Source organism: Carex rostrata, chromosome 1 (genome assembly GCF_964058835.1).
Source record: "Carex rostrata chromosome 1, lpCarRost1.2, whole genome shotgun sequence".
In the NCBI taxonomy this organism is placed as follows: Eukaryota; Viridiplantae; Streptophyta; class Magnoliopsida; order Poales; family Cyperaceae; genus Carex; species Carex rostrata.
The window spans coordinates 1122904-1139142 of NC_135918.1; the positions used below are offsets into that span (position 1 = coordinate 1122904).

A 16239-nucleotide genomic window follows, 5' to 3' on the forward strand; every position below is an offset into this window, starting at 1 on the left:
TTAGTATGATTAGTTTTTTTTTTTTAAAACTATAAAAATCGAATGGTCATTTTGGCCTCCACATTTACTTTTTCTCCCGATCGAATTGGCCATTCGGTCTTCAAGATTTTTTCAGTTTTCCACAATTTTCCGTGCAACCAATGGTGTAAGAAGGGTTTTTTTCCCAGACTGAATTGGCCATTCGGTCTTCATGTTTTTTGTTTTTTTAATAAACTATAATTAATAAAAATAATTTTTTTGTTTAGTGTAATTTGAATTTTTGTAGTGTAATTAATAATTATAGAATTTTTTAGTTGGCATGCAGAGTAATTTACCGATATTTTTATTAATATCAAACTTAATGTAGAGCATTCAAAAGGTAATTACATCAGCATGTAGAGCATTAAAAAATACACAAAATTGACACAAATTTTAATTTATTAGGATTTTTATACAATTAGTTATGAATTTTTAAAGTTCACCTTTTGAAAAAAAACTTTAACCAACCATAACTTTGGCTAACAAAGTTGGATTTGCGCGTATGATCACTTTTTTGAAAAGGGGGGACGAGATGGATCTGAATATCGCCCCGGGGATTGTCCTTAGTGTCACACCCCCGATCCGGAGGTGCGACAGTTCCTACCGCGTTTATTTACCATTCAATTTACGTAACACAATGCAAGGATCTTTTTATGCATTGCCAATAGCATCCATTATTTTTTTTTGCCACATCCCAATTTATTTAACAAGAATTACCTGACATTTTATAGTGGATGATGCTAGAGAAATACTCTATGTACCCTGTCAGATAAATTAAATAACCCAAATCACGTATCATTAGCACCCTGTTTGGATGGAGAGTAGAGGAAGGAATGGGAGGTAAAGAATAGAAGGGAATGAAATGGAATAGAAAGGAAGATTAATATATTTAACCTCTTCATGTTTGGATGATTAATGAGAGAAAATCAATTTAACTTTCATTTCTGTCTTATTTCTTGTTTGGTTGATTAAAATTTAGGAGGTTCATGAGAAATTCAGTAACTGTTGTAGGTTTGAGGAAAAAAAATCTTATATAAGAATTATATATGTAAAATATAAGGTTGGGCATTTGTGTCATTTTTTCTAAAAATATTTGTAACAACATTTCTTTCCATCCGTTACACCCTAATTTGAAAGGAAAACCGATTCTATTAATTATAATGATACAAGGTTAAACCTTTCACCTCGTGTACCCTTCACCCCCGACATAATTTTGTCAACCAAACACGATTCAACGGAAAATTTTTGTTCCTTTCCATTCCCTCCCTCCCTCTACTCTCTATCCAAACAAGGTGTAGGTGGCCCCGCTAACAAATATAACCCAAAAGCGCTTTTTATTTTCGTATAATAAACCTGTAACCCACAAGAGGAAACGAGTGAGAAATAATAAATTATTTCTCAGTGTTAATTGCCACTCAGATTATTGGATTCGAAAGAAATCTATATTCAGAATGAAATCACCGCACGATAAATAAACAGTTCATTTCATAATGACAAATGCAAATGCTCAATAACGATATCCAACTTAACAACAAAAATTATATAAATAAATCGGAACTTTAAGAATCTTATAAGAATAAATAGTTTGGGTCAAAATCTTTTAATCTTTTAAGTCTCGTAATGTTTGGGACCCAATCTTTACAATCACTAAGTCTGGTAACGTTTGGTTTCTTAACTTTATAATTTCTAGTCTGGTAACACTGATAGATACTATAACATGTATCTGTCGTGTTAAGGCTTATACCGTTCTAACTATCCTGACACTTGACTAACAGAAACAATACAAAATCAATATCACAATACTGTCATTATCAGAAATAAAATCAATGATAAGACAGTTACCACAGTTCATTAGTCTCACAGTCACAATTCATAATTTATTCAATATCGCCTACCTAACCGGTACTGAGTTCAGTTGGGGCCATTCACGCGCATAAGAGTTCTGGAGTAAAGTCTAGTAGCTAGCTAGACTTTATAATATATTAATCATTTTTCTTCACTATATGGAGGTTCAAGGATTACAGTATTTCATATTCATTCAATTCAGTCACTATGGTCTCAATCAATCATTTACAATAATAATCAACCAATCGATAAACAATATCAACATGACAGTCAACGAACTTACCTGTAATTCAGTTTCAGTTGTATTGGGCTATGCATATGATGCAACAGTTCAATCAATGCAGTCAATCAAATATTCAAAATGCACAGCGAGTTACGATTTAATTCTTAATTATGAATCTCAGACTAATCCAATAATCTCGTACCTGATATCGTAAGGCAACATGAGAGGTCACTATCAGTCTGTTCTTCCTGAACACTTTGTCTCATCCATCTCTATCTTTATTATGCCTTGTTTGGTGCTATCTTTCAAATCCTCCAAGTATTATATACCTTTATAATCACATCTCCAATCAGTGTTAAGTAATAGAGATAATCATTTTAATTATGACATCTTTTGGGTTAATTATTAAATCACTTCCTTAATATTTTTCATTTCGGTTAAGTCCAATATGTAAATGTCAAATAGTTTAATAATCCAATAAACATAGTCTAATTCCATGTTTCTTTTATATTCAGACAGAGTATAGACAACTCTAATCTAGATTATTTTTCTCTAGTTTATCTATTTCAAATAAAAGACCCAAAGCCCATGTTTTTCTTTAATTTTCTTAATCAAGCCGAAGCCCCTGCATCCAATTCAATTTCATTCTTTAATTTCCAACTGGTTTCTATAGTATTCATGTAACTTTGCATTAAGGTCCCTCTGACATATTTGGTTTTATCAATTTGTAGGTATTTTACAAATTATGCCTTCTTTATCCTATTTTGTTTACAATTAAGCCCATGGTAACATAATACAGTGAGACTGGTACTGACGGGTACCAGCACTCTAAATCCTCAACGTTCATCAGTTAATCTTAGCAAATAACAAGAAATGTCAAACCATAAGGAAAATAGTAACAATGCACAGGTACAAGCTAGTTTGAGCTTGATATCGACAGGTACGATTGAGGTTGGAACTCTAAACCAAAAATCTGAAAATTAAATCAGCCATGTAATCTTGTTACAAAGGTAAGCACTATCACAATATTTCAAGTTCAAATCCAATTAAAGAAACACAAGGGTAAAAGAGAGGCCTCAAGCAAATCAATTAATTAGTGTATGCAATCATACTAATTTTTAGTTAAATCATCTCAAGCTTAGCTTATACACTAAAATCCATTTAAATCAATTCCAAAAAACACTAAATCGAGTAGGAGATAACCAGACATGAAATTCGAACATAAGCCTCGCTATCCTGTTAAATATGCTCTCATAATCTAATACTCAATTTAAACATCCAATTTGACCACACAACTCAAAAACATAGATTATAGAGAAATTCGATTACCTTATAGTGACCAGTACAGAAATCCAATTCGAGTTACTACGATTATTCAAAACCGACACGATGTAATCAGAATTTCAATCAAACATATAATCAGATAAAAATTCTTATCAAAATATTTCCTTTCTCTTTCTTTTTTTTTCTTTTTTTTTCCTTTTCTTAGTTTTTTCGGTTTTCTTCTGTCTCCCCTCTCTAATTCAATTAGAGGTGTAGAGGGGCATATCCAATTATCCATCCACCACGTGGCAAGTGAGCCACGTTAGTTCCCTTTCTTTCTTTTTATTTATTTATTAAAGTTTACCTTTTTACATTTAAACCTTTAAGATTCCTTATTTCACATTTAAGTCCAAATAATTTCAAGAAAATAATGTATGACATATAGCGGGTGTTATACTTGGCCATCCGAAGCATCAGAATTTCAAAAAAACATCGTTTAGTGACTCAAAAATTCAGTTTAAGTTTTCGTTCAATGGTAGACCTACAACGATCGATATTTTGTTTAGTATAATTTAGGTTTTTGTAGTGTAATTATTAATTGTATAATTTTTTAGTTTGCATGTAGAGTAATTTAGATTTTTGCATGTATTATAAATTAATTGTTAAATAATTTAATTTTTTTAGTGTAATTTAGATTTTTGTAGTGTAATTGTAGAATAATGTAGAGTAATAGAATGAATGTTTATATTTAATTGGGTCTGCATGTCATGCATGTTAATATTTTTTTTGAGGGAGAAGAAGAGTATTAAAAAAAAAAACTAATTTTCTGGAGACCGAATCCCCAATTTGGTCTGAGATTATTTGGATCTTCTGTGGCCGCATTCACGAAAAAGGTAAAAAAAACATGGAGACCGAATTGGGGATTCGGTCTTAAGAAAAAGCAAATGGAGAGACCGAATCCCCAATTCGGTCTTTATGATTTTTAAAAAAAAAAAACTAATCATACTACTTTGCTAAATTTGGTTTAATCAATTTTGGTTTATAAAAAAACATTCTCCTTCTAATCCCTTCACCTCCCGACCCCTTTCATTTCAAACATGGAAGGATAAACAGCTACACGTGAGACACCTTTACAAATAGTACAATGCAATAGTTTTTTAAACTGGGAAGCTAAATAAATAATAATCCAACCCAAAGTACTATTTGACACATTTTATTGAATAATAGTGTCACAGTATTTTGCAGATAACACCTAATGAGAGAGTAATTAATAGTTTCCTTTTTTTTGGTTAATTGAGAGAAACATTTACTCCTCTTATAAAAAACTATATAGTATTATTATTGGATATAATTTTTTTTACAATAACATAATAGAGGAGGGTTCAAATGCCTCCATTTTTTGTGCCTCCACTATACCTCCATTTTTTAAAACTTTAATAATTCAAAATTTAAAACTTAAAAGTTAAAATAAAACCGTTGGATATGATCTACATCATTTTATTTATGCATGTGCAAAAAATTATGGCATTTCAATTTTATTTTGATTGTCATCAAGAGCTTGTAAAAAATGCACTAATGTGGATGATTTCTAGACGTTGATTTTTGAACTTATTGATTTATATAAAAACAAAATTGAAATGTGATAATTTTTTATGAGCACATAGAGAAAATAATATAGATCACATCTAACAGTTTTATTTTGACTTTTAAGTTCTAAATTTTGAGTTATTAAAGTTTAAAAAAATAAAAGCATGATAGAAACACAAAAAATAAAGGCATTTGAACCGTCCTCAACATAATATATGTCGTTTTATTTCGAAGATTAAGAAATAGTGCTGACGTCCTTCATTTATCCTCTCAGTATAAAATTCGACACGTGAAATTTTCAAAGTTGAAAAGATCTTCAATATAATATAAATATATGATAAGCATAAATTAGATATACTTTTATCTAGGACTTTATATCGATAATTTGACTATGTATTTAATTTAGTTTAGAATTAAATCGAAATTCAAGTTACTATCTAAGTTTATTTAAATTACATGAAATAAAACAAAATATAGACCTTCTAAGCTTCCTGAAAAGTGATTGAACACTGCAAATAGAGTTACGGATAAGGAGTTATGCCCATTTGAAGTTTAGTTCACAGCCCAGTCAGAGGCTCTGTGAGGCCTAAGGTGCGGCCTAGCCAACCCGCACAGCTCACAGTGCAGCAAATTCGTGCGATCACCCCTAGCCGTACAATCTAAATGCAGAAATTTCAGATTTTGACACCCTTTCGTGGATGTGATATTTATATTTTTCTGAATTTTTTTACTATTTATTAAGTCACTTTGAAAATCGCTGATCCAACGGCGGGTTCTGATTTTACTGTTTTGTTAAGCCACCGTTGAATCAGCGATTTTCAAAGTGGCTTAATAAATAATAAAAAAATTCAGAAAAATATAAAATTTGGTCTCCAAGCACATTTCAATATAGAGATTATATATAACGGTTCAGATCGACTTTTTGGATTTTGAAAACGAAAAAATGACTTATTCTTTAATTTTCGACTTTCAGAAAAATGAAAAAATGACTTTTTGGATTCCGAATCATTTTCGAATTATATCTAAATTATTCCTGAATCACTAATTTTTGATCTCGCCGAATCGAACCCGAATAATTCATTTGTCACTATGGGAGAGAGGAGTCCGCATCATCTGCATTAACTCAAAAGAGTACTTTTTGAGTTAATACATATCGGCCGTCCGATTGTAAACGGAGTCCATCCGGCCCTCGCCTAAAATATAGGGGTCTTTAATATTAGTGTGGGTCTAATTCGCACAAATCTTGAAGCTAATCGGATGGTTTAGATGCATTAACTCAAAAAGATACTTTTTTGAGTTAATGCAGAGGATACGAATTCGGGAGAGGCGTGGGGAAGGGGTCAGCGTAAGAAACGAATAGAGAGAGAGAAGGGGATGCCTTATTCAAGAAGAAAAGGGTATTAAATTTGGGTGGGGTCCAGCCGTAGGTGAGAGAGAGGAAAAAGTTTTGAGTGGAGATGTGGTTCGCTTGTCACAAAATTTAAAAGAGAGGGAGAGTGCGGATCTCATTGGTTGAAGTTTTGGGATTTTATTTCCTTCTCCAGGAAGGAATAGCAAAAGGAGAGCAGGGATTTTAATGGGGTGGGGTCAACTAATAAAGGAAAATATGAGGAATGAAGAGTTTGAGATGGAATCTGTGTGGTTTTTCACGTGTCGAATCGTTTTATTTTCTAACTTCTGTTGTATAGTCTGCTAACCTTTGTTTTTTTTTTTTTCTATTAATTATTGTTTATAATTATTTAACAATAATTAAAACTACGGATTATAACAATATCAAAATATGATATAAACCCCGGTGAGAAAACATCTTATCCGACACCATACATATATGATATATCTGAAATTGTCACATATATTTCGTGGATGTTAAATTATAAACCAAGTCCACAAAACGGAACGGGTCATTTTGGTTTACTAACGAGGGGCATCTCGATCTATGAAAGACAATCAAGAAAATCGGAGTGAAAAGATGTTTCAGTTTCCCTAGAGATATTTCTGCTTTGTAGGGACGTCTGATGTCTTTCTCGAAAATACGCCAATTTTCCAAGATATTCCTCTGCTTTAAATAGAGAGGAACAACTATGTCGTTCCATGTATCCCATACTCTTCTTCTCTTTGAGTTCACTCGTGACTTGGTGAGCGAGCAAACGAAAGGTTACCTTTTTTAGAAAGATGGGTGTTCCTTCCTTCTATCGTTGGTTAGTAGAAAAATACCCAAAAATTAAACAAAAGGCTATAGAAGTACCCGACTCGAGTGCAACAGAGCCGAACCCTAATGGAATCGAATTCGACAATTTGTACCTTGATATGAATTGCATCATCCATCCCTGTTTCCATCCGGAAGACGAGGTTTGCACGTGATTATACACACACTTTTCATTTTACTTACATTTTTGGAGCACGAAGGTTGTTTTTGTACGCACATAAAATCTTGAGACGGAGCTACAGGAAGTAAGAACATCAATAAAATACACGCGTCAAAACTTATAAGTTACAATTTAATATAGCTTGCATTCTTTTACATTCTTCTGCAATCAGGGTACGATTGGATGGAAACTAAAATAAGTAGAATAACTACTATTTGAATTTAGTATATGAATTTTTGTAAATACTTTTTTTTATCATCAATGGAATTGACAGTCTCGAGCTGTCCTTCAAAAAGAAATTAGTAGATGAAAATAGCACTAACCTTTTGTGGTAAGTGAATAGTGCTAACTCAAAAAACTATTATGGATAGTAAAAATGTTATTTGAAACAGAGTTAGTTGAAAAAGAGAAATAGCTTAAACAAATTAACAATAGCAACAAGTAAGAAAAATAAGAAACTAAAAATAGCAACAAGAAAAATAAGAAATTAAAAATAAGCAACAAGTAAGCAACAATAGCTTAACCCTAAACCATTTTTCAACTAAACCCTAAACCCTAACTAATTAATAGACGCCAATAGCAATTAAAAATAAGAAAGTCATCCTAAAGCAATTAAAAATATTTGGAGCATCTTTTTATCCAATATGTATAGATCAGCTGAAGATGAAAAAAAAAAAAAATCTATATTAGCTAACAAGTAAGAAAGTATAATTAAAAAATATTTTAGTCGTCATTTAAATTTGTAGCATTGTTTGAAGACAAAATCCAACCACTTCTTTCTATTGTGGAAGTAGCAGAGAATACTTCTTTCTATTGAGCGACTTGACAAAGGCATTATGATTTATGACTAACACTGCTTTCTCCCCCCCAACTTTTGTTCTCAGCTATTTGCGCCGAAAACCTATGATGATGTTTTTCAATCAGTTTTTGAGTACATTGATAGAATATTTAACATTGTTCGGCCACGGAAGTTGCTCTATATGGCTCTAGGTATGTTCATTTTCCAGCTCATTGGAATCCAATATAAGAAATTATGTATTTTGCAATTAATCTACTATATATTAGCACCATAAATAAGACTTTCTTAAGAACGAAAAAAGATTTTGTCAAATCTTTGCAGTTAATTAATTAACAAATTTCATCAAGTACTTTAGTAATGTATTTATGTTTTTTTACCAAGTAGTTCTTAATTTGTGCCATTGACTATACATATGAGCAGATGGAGTGGCTCCTCGAGCCAAGATGATTCAACAAAGAGCGAGGAGATTTAGTTCTGCCAGATATTATAAAATAGATGTATCTATTTTATTTGATTTATATTCCTTCAAATTTGCTTTATTAATTTACATGTAAAAATTTATTAAACTGGTTGAATGTGAAATGTGATATCATTTCTACATGGAAAACGTTTAAAATTTTGTAGGAGCTGGAAGAAGATCTACTAAGAGAAGAGTACCAAAGAACCAACAAACTTCTGATGCCAAAAGAAAAAAAAGAGGTCTCAGATACCAATGTCATAACCCCGGGAACAATTTTTATGGACAGACTCTCAAAAGCTCTCGAGTACTATATCCGGTTGAGATTAAATTCAAATCCTGCTTGGATGAAAATAAAGGTTAGAGTATGCTAACTATTTCAATCTTGTTCATATTTGGTATTTGGTAGACCAATTATCATTCTAAATAATACATGAAAGATGAAAGATAGAAAGTTCTAAATTATTAATACATAATTGAATGGCATATATACTCTTTTGAAGGTAATTCTCTCAGATGCAAACGTCCCCGGTGAAGGAGAGCACAAGATAATGTCTTTTATCAGATCTCAGCAAAATTCTAATGGTTACAACCCCAATTTGAGGCATTGTTTGTATGGTTTGGTAAGGCTTCTTTTATCTTGTTTGATATTGCAGAAGAAAATAATTTTCGTGTCATTACAAATTTACCTTTCTTTTTGTTATTGCCCTTTTATTTAGTTTGTATGCAAGGATCGAATTCTTCAAAAGTTATGGCCCTGCTCCTGTTTCGTTAGCATCTTAACATAATATTCCATATTTACAGAAATATCAATCCTTTCACTTATGATTGTATGCTGGGCATAGGAGCCAACGCAACAACTCTGGTGGATGCCACCAAGAAAGAGTGTTAATTTTTAAAATCTTTTTTTTTTTCAGTTGACCTGACTCATGATATGTTATTTATTTTATTAGGACGCAGATCTGATAATGCTCGCACTAACAACGCATGAGCTTTATTTCTTTATCCTACGGGAGGTTAGTTCTCTGTGAAGATTCTACATGTTCTTTATATAAATTGCTTTGTAAACAACACACATATATGCATGCACCCTTTTTAACTTTTATGTTCTTATCTTCGAGCTATCAGGATGTCTCCGGTCAAAACCAAAGTACTGTTTTAACGGATTTTGGACAAGGCTTGTCAACTAATCTACATGAGGTGATAAAATCACGGGAATGGTACAGGATGATTCAAGAAAATAAGAAAGCCACTCCAACCAAGAAGCCTTTTGAGGTTATCCACAACTGTATATATATTTTTATATATTTTTTTTTGGAGTTCTCTTGCAAATAGTCTTAAGCGTGAGGTACATGATCCTATATTTAAGGCATTTTGATTTTGTTATACCTTTGGAAAATTATTGTTACAGATTGATATTATTTATTTTTTTGGTAAAACTGTTAGTAATTTTATTTCATTTTCGCCATGCTTTGTTTTATAAATTTGAAATATAAAAAATTGCATTGGAGTTTACCTTGAAGGTTAGGTAACAGGCATCATAAATGTTGTATGTGCTAGGACAAGTCCATTGCAAATTTAATAGAGGGAGCACTTCACTTTTGTCGAGGAACTTAAATCGATACATTAAAAGAGGAAGCACTCACATTTGTTGAGTACTTATCTTAACTGATTAAAAAAAAGTGGATACATTAATATCTTCTTGTATCATATATTGAACTTGTAGGACCAGAAGGAAAATTCCACTTAAATCAATCAATTCATCTTTTGTCATTTTTCCTTGTAAATTTAAACATGTAGCTTCTTAATATATGCATTTTGAGAGAGTATTTGGAGCTTGACACGAAGATAGAGGAATTTAAGGTCGAGATGGATAGAATTGTAGATGATTTTATCTTCATCTGCATTTTCATGGGAAATGATTTCCTTCCTAATCTTCCGTCACTGGAAGCTCATGAGGTACAAAAATAAATAAATTTATCACTTTTAACCTTTCAATGAGAGGCTTTTGAGTTTGGGAGGATGTCTTGTCATGCTATGTTTTGTCTAAATGCTGCTAACAACTTAATTCTAAATAGAGTGCGCTTGATCTTCTCATGGAAGTATATAAAAGAACACTGAAGAAAACAGGCGGGTATCTTATTGATACTGCAAAAGTAAGCAATGGAAAATTGCTATTGTTTATCCCCATTTGTTTTTTTTTCTTGTTACCTTAATTTGTTGTGCTTATATATATATTTGTCCCATTTTTTCATGTATGCAGATTAAAGACGAAAAACATGCATACATAAAGATATCCAGGGTCGAGAAATTCATTATGGATTTAGGAACATATGAGGACAAGATTTTTCTGAAAAGAAATAATATTAGAGAGGTATTGATATAAAAATTAAGGAAAAGATATTTAAAAGGAAACTTAATAAAGTTGATTAACTAACATTGTAAACTGGTTTGAGCAGAAAAAGTTGCGCATGTTTTCACAAGAATTCTCAGGAGGAGATATGGGCAGTAGTACTTGTTTCAATGATTGGGTATGTGATGAAATATATTACCAGAATTACTAATTAATTTCTGCTTCTGCTAACCTGACTGACAAGGGGTAAACAAGTATTTTATGGGTTACCCTGTTTCAACTAAACTGTGTCCTTGGTTAATTAACAACCCACATGTTAGCTTCTGATTAAGAAAGTTAGCTGAACTTGGTATCTATATTAGGAAGCCCTCTTCTTAGAGATGCAGGTTCAATTCTCAAGAATAGAATATAAAAGATGTTGGGTTGTACCAGGGCCCTTTAAAAAAAAGGCTATTCACAAGTTAAATAAAAATGCATAAAAGTATAAAGAAAAGAAAAGACATTTGTGAGAGGTGTGTCAGTGCATAATTGCACTTATTAAGCTATATACCTTTTTTTCATATTAATGAAGAGAGTACTGTTATATTGTGGTTGAATAAGTATTTAATAAAGAGTGTTATTTTGTGATTTGATATGGCTTTAACAATATTAACTTCAGGAAGATTCAACAAGAGTAGTTGAGGATAATTGTTCTCTCTCTTCTGGAAATACTGCAAATAATGAGTTGGCTGTATGTAGTTTTTTTAATTCTTCATAATATTGTTTATGTATCAATCATCAAGTTTTACATTGCATATTAACTGCTGCATAAATATTATAGGTCATCAACAACACTTCTGAGCTGAGGAGACGACTAAAGGATAGTCTTAAACAAAAGCAAGACACATACCAATCCAAAACTTTTCAGGATAAAGTATATTGCTTTTCTTCTTTGCAGACTAATTAATTGTCCCCAGTTTGTACATATGCTCACAGAAATTTTCTTATGCTTTATAAAAGTGCCTTGAATTGCTTGCTGCAGATAAGACTAGGTTATCCTGGCTGGAAAGAGAGATATTACAAAGAGAAATTCTGTGCAAAAGATTCGAATGAAATTGAAAGAACACAGAAACTTGTGGTTAGTAGGTTTCTATTTAATTTTTCAACAATGATTCTGTGATAAAATTGTGCAATTTAAGCTTAATTTAGTTCAGAGTAACACACTTTCACTTGATTAGGCAGGAATTACTCATTTAAACATTTTGAATTTGATCATGAATTATCAATTTGATCTTCCTTCATTTGAGTGAATCAGTAGAAAAGCAGAAAATTGAAAAGTATGATATGCAAGCAAACATTTCAGTCAATCACCAAAATATTCAGTTTAAGCAATTTGCATTGAACATAATGTCAATTCTAAGTTCCCTCCTTTGTGTGATATAATACCATTATACAAAGTAAAAAGAATTAAAAATGTCATTGCCTTTAATTGTTACTGATATCTGAACTATATTTTTTTATCGGTTAATTTTAAATCAACAATTAATATAGGTGGAGAAGTACATGGAAGGGCTTTGTTGGGTTCTCCAGTATTATTTTGTGGGAGTTTGTTCTTGGACCTGGTATGTTCAAATTTTAGTTCACACAAACAACGATACTAATAGTCTAATCTTTGTACAATCGGGCAAGAATATCTAATGGTGAATGACCTTTTAGCAAATACTAGGAGTTTTGGTTCTTGTCCAGGTGACTGTGCTTTGACTGACAGGGTCCTGATTATGGGGAAAAATGGTTACTTTAAAATGACTTAAAAATTTTGGTTGGTTTTGTCTCTTTCTTTATCTTTTTGGGGGGGATTATTAATGAGGTTGAGGTTAGATCAAAGAGACCTTACTTTTATTTGATGAAGTGAAGGCTAAAAGTGAAACTGAACCTCCATATTTTGGTGCCAGTGGACATTGAACCAGACCTTTTGTAGTTTGCACACACTCCAGGACTCTTTTAGGTGTTAGAACTGCACTATGCTCTGATATAGCTTAAGAATAGAAGGTACATTCCGAAGTATGATTTTTTGTGGCAAATATTAAAGGGTAAAATAAAAATATATCCTGCTACTTTTGCTACCCTTTTTTTAATTCATCAAGTTATGAAATCACTGAAAATATTTTCTCAGCTTTTCTGACCGCTAAATTCTCTCAGGTATTATCCTTATCACTACAGTCCATTTGCATCGGATTTGAAGAATCTTAAATGTGAAAATATCAAGTTCAATATTGGACAGCCTTTGAAGCCATTTGATCAATTAATGGCAGTTCTTCCTCCTCAAAGGTATAGTTCTTCTCTTCTGACGTTTACAGCTTTTCTCATTGGTATGTTAAAGTTTTAGTGATAGAGGTTCTAGTTGGCTTCAAATCCATCCACATTCAAAGAACAACTTCAGAACCCTAATCTCAGTCTTATTATTTTGTCTGCTTAATTTCTGGTCCTTGTTATACTCTTATATGGTCTCAGCCTATGTTGTGCAATGTTGATATAACTAAAATGAAGCGAAGAAAAATTCCAATGCTGATGACTATGTTTTAGTTGATGTATAATTAGAATCCAAGTCCAATTGCTATTGATAATTTCTTGTTGAAAGGGTAGAATGTTCTGTTTGATTTCCAAAATAATCGATCTGCTAGCTGTTAAAAATGTCAGATCGGACAAATCCCATAATATAAGAATCCAAGTCCAATTGCTATTGAAAATTTCTTGTTGAACAGGTCTGCTCCATTTTCAAAAGAATTGATCTGCTGTTAAGAAAGTCAGAGACAAATCCCATAGGGATGTGAACAATGCTATATACTGTATACTAATTCTTCTTTTCATCTTTACTTTTAATAGTTCCGATGAGCTCCCCAGTGCTTATGCTGAACTTATGAAGTGCAAAGATTCAAAAATCTCAAAATACTATCCAGAAGGTTTATAAAAACTCTATTAATGTTTCTTAATTTGAAAAGCTTATAAAGGGATATCCTTTTTGTGTATTCTCTGCAAAATGGATCTGACCACTTCTTTATTTTGCTTTCCTTTTAAGGTGATATTGAGATTGATATGGATGGGAAGAGGTTTCTTCGGCAAGTAAGTTTTGTTACTGAATATGTAACTTTATAGCTTGTGTGGCTAGTTGATATTTTGGAGGCATTCTTGAATAGTTTATTGTTTAATTCTTTGTTTTACTCATCATCATACAGGGCATTATTAAACTACCTTCTATCAACCACGACCTTCTTTTAGAATGTACGAAAATGTTAGAGAGCGAGCTTCAAGTATGATATATATATTTATTCTTTGTCAGCATTCGTATTTGAAATATAATGAAATACTGATAATATTGGTTTGTTAATGCGGTTTCATCCTTTGCTAGCTTGATGAGATTAAAAGGAATTCTTTGAGAAAAGACATCATCTTTATAAGAAATGACAGCGCTTTAGGTTTGAAACTGGCTCCTACTAGTGATGATTGTAAAATTCCTGTCGATTTTGCAAGGTACATATTACCTAGTTTGGTTAAAAATGTATAATTTTGTCCATATTTTAATATGTTTCCACATGAAATGAGAACAGAACACATAATGTAATCAGATTAATCAGAAAATGAGTGATTGCAAGCATGAAATGAGAACAGAACACGGAATGTAATCAGATTAATCAGAAAATGAGTGAATGCAATCAGATTAGACAATTTTTCTCTTTATTAGATGTCCTGCCTAACCTTTTTTTTTATCACAGTTGTGAAATCAGTGGAGTACTTTGCAACAGCAAGGAGCTTGAAGATGGTGGCTTCTTCTTATCACCAATTCAGTGCATGGATGATATCAAAGACGATATTGTCATGTAAGTTGCATATATACAACCTTCCAATTTGTTCTTTTGTTTCTCCGAGACCTTTGTATTGTGGATGATTTTCTTCTTTTGTGATTTTTTAGCTCGGCTCAATATCTAAACCCTGTTGTTGGTGTTCCTGTATTGAGATTACTTGAAAATGTCGAAGTTCCAGATAAGGTACTTCGTGATATCTTTCTTCTCGTTCTGCCAAAAAAAAGTACAAAAAGTGAATAATATGCTACTTGTTACATTTTGAGAGAGATTCAATTGGAAGCAGCAAATTCATTGTGATTTTCTAGCACTGAATTGTCATTTAATGCCAGACCATAACTTCTAATGACATGCAAAGGAGAGAGCTTTGGCACGAATCAAGCTCCAGACAAACTACAACCAAGTAAGTACTATTTATTTCTGCCTGTCTATTTACAGGCTAGACCTGATACCAGTGGACTGATTTATGCAGTTCTTCAGCTTTTATTTGTTCGTTATTCACTTTCATATTTCCTTTTGTGGCATCTATTACCAAAAAAAAAAATGATCTTTCTTAGGAAACAACAAAATAATTTTATGGGTAAAATGTTTAGCACTGTATTGGATAAGTTGTCCACCAGTACATCCAGGTCATTAACTACACATTTCCTTTTATGGCTGAAATGTATGTTTGTTCTCATAGGTTTGATCATTACCGCAAAGACGTAGCTTCTTCTGGACATTCGCGTGACACCTGGAGATGTGCTGGCTCTGGCTGGAGCAGCTCTACCAGAGGAGGTTGGAGGAATGCTACTTATGGCAATGGAAGTAGACCTTTTAGTGGAAATCAAGGGAGAGGATTCACAGGAGTCCATGAAACACACCAAAATTCTAGTTTAAACATAGGTGAGGGTAGTGATGGCAATACTGCCACAGCTAGAGGGTCCAATAGTCACCAAGGGGCTGTACCGAGTGTTGCTTGGGGGCCCGTAGATTCCAGACCTAACTGGGCCGGGAGGGGTCGAACCCCAAATTAGACTTGGGAGGTATTTTTTGCACCATTTTGTATGGTTCGCGTCTGTTTAATTATCAAGTGACGATCAGTGGTTTTTTTTTTTTTAATATTCTGTGAACTGACAAAGTCTATGTGCATTAGTATGTAATTTTGTTTTGGCTGATTGTAGTGATACATGTGAGCATTGCCTTGAAATTAGAATGAAATGTTTTTTCTCTCAGGGAATCAGTGAAAGTTATTTCTTTGTAATTTCAGTTCGACGCATTTTATTTTACCTTCAGGGTATATGCTTTTCGGAAAAAAAGAAGAGAGAGATGCTTAATTATAATTAAGTTCCTGCATGATGCAAGTCTTTGTTTTTTTTTTTGGATGAGTTCCCGAGATAAGCCTTGCCAAAATATACGGAGTAGATGGGTGTTTTTGAGTTCACCAAATCTCTTTTGTGAACTAATTCTAAAATTTATTGGATCGGTTTTAAATGATGAATTCAAATTGTTG

At 32.4% G+C, this 16239-nt stretch overlaps 1 protein-coding gene across 3 annotated transcripts; it reads left to right on the forward strand.

The window, feature by feature from the left end:
• Window positions 1–6998: 6998 nt before the first annotated feature.
• LOC144551092 (5'-3' exoribonuclease 2-like) lies at window positions 6999–15940 on the forward strand. 3 transcript variants are annotated; one of them, XM_078298905.1, is made up of 24 exons: window positions 6999–7285; window positions 8187–8292; window positions 8522–8598; window positions 8726–8923; window positions 9062–9181; window positions 9512–9574; window positions 9687–9833; window positions 10359–10517; window positions 10637–10714; window positions 10822–10932; window positions 11018–11089; window positions 11570–11641; window positions 11732–11824; window positions 11933–12028; window positions 12442–12512; window positions 13090–13218; window positions 13774–13850; window positions 13967–14010; window positions 14124–14198; window positions 14297–14418; window positions 14661–14765; window positions 14858–14933; window positions 15080–15150; window positions 15430–15940. In XM_078298905.1, exons 1-24 carry the CDS (start codon window positions 7109–7111, stop codon window positions 15761–15763), a joined length of 2673 nt encoding a protein of 890 aa, XP_078155031.1. In that variant the 5' UTR covers window positions 6999–7108; the 3' UTR covers window positions 15764–15940. The 3 variants fall into 3 exon arrangements, with proteins under 3 accessions (XP_078155031.1, XP_078155037.1, XP_078155043.1); XM_078298911.1 differs by having other exon boundaries at window positions 7001–7285; window positions 8726–8917; window positions 15430–15938; XM_078298917.1 differs by lacking the exon at window positions 6999–7285 and having other exon boundaries at window positions 8202–8292; window positions 8486–8598; window positions 15430–15939.
• Window positions 15941–16239: the final 299 nt, after the last annotated feature.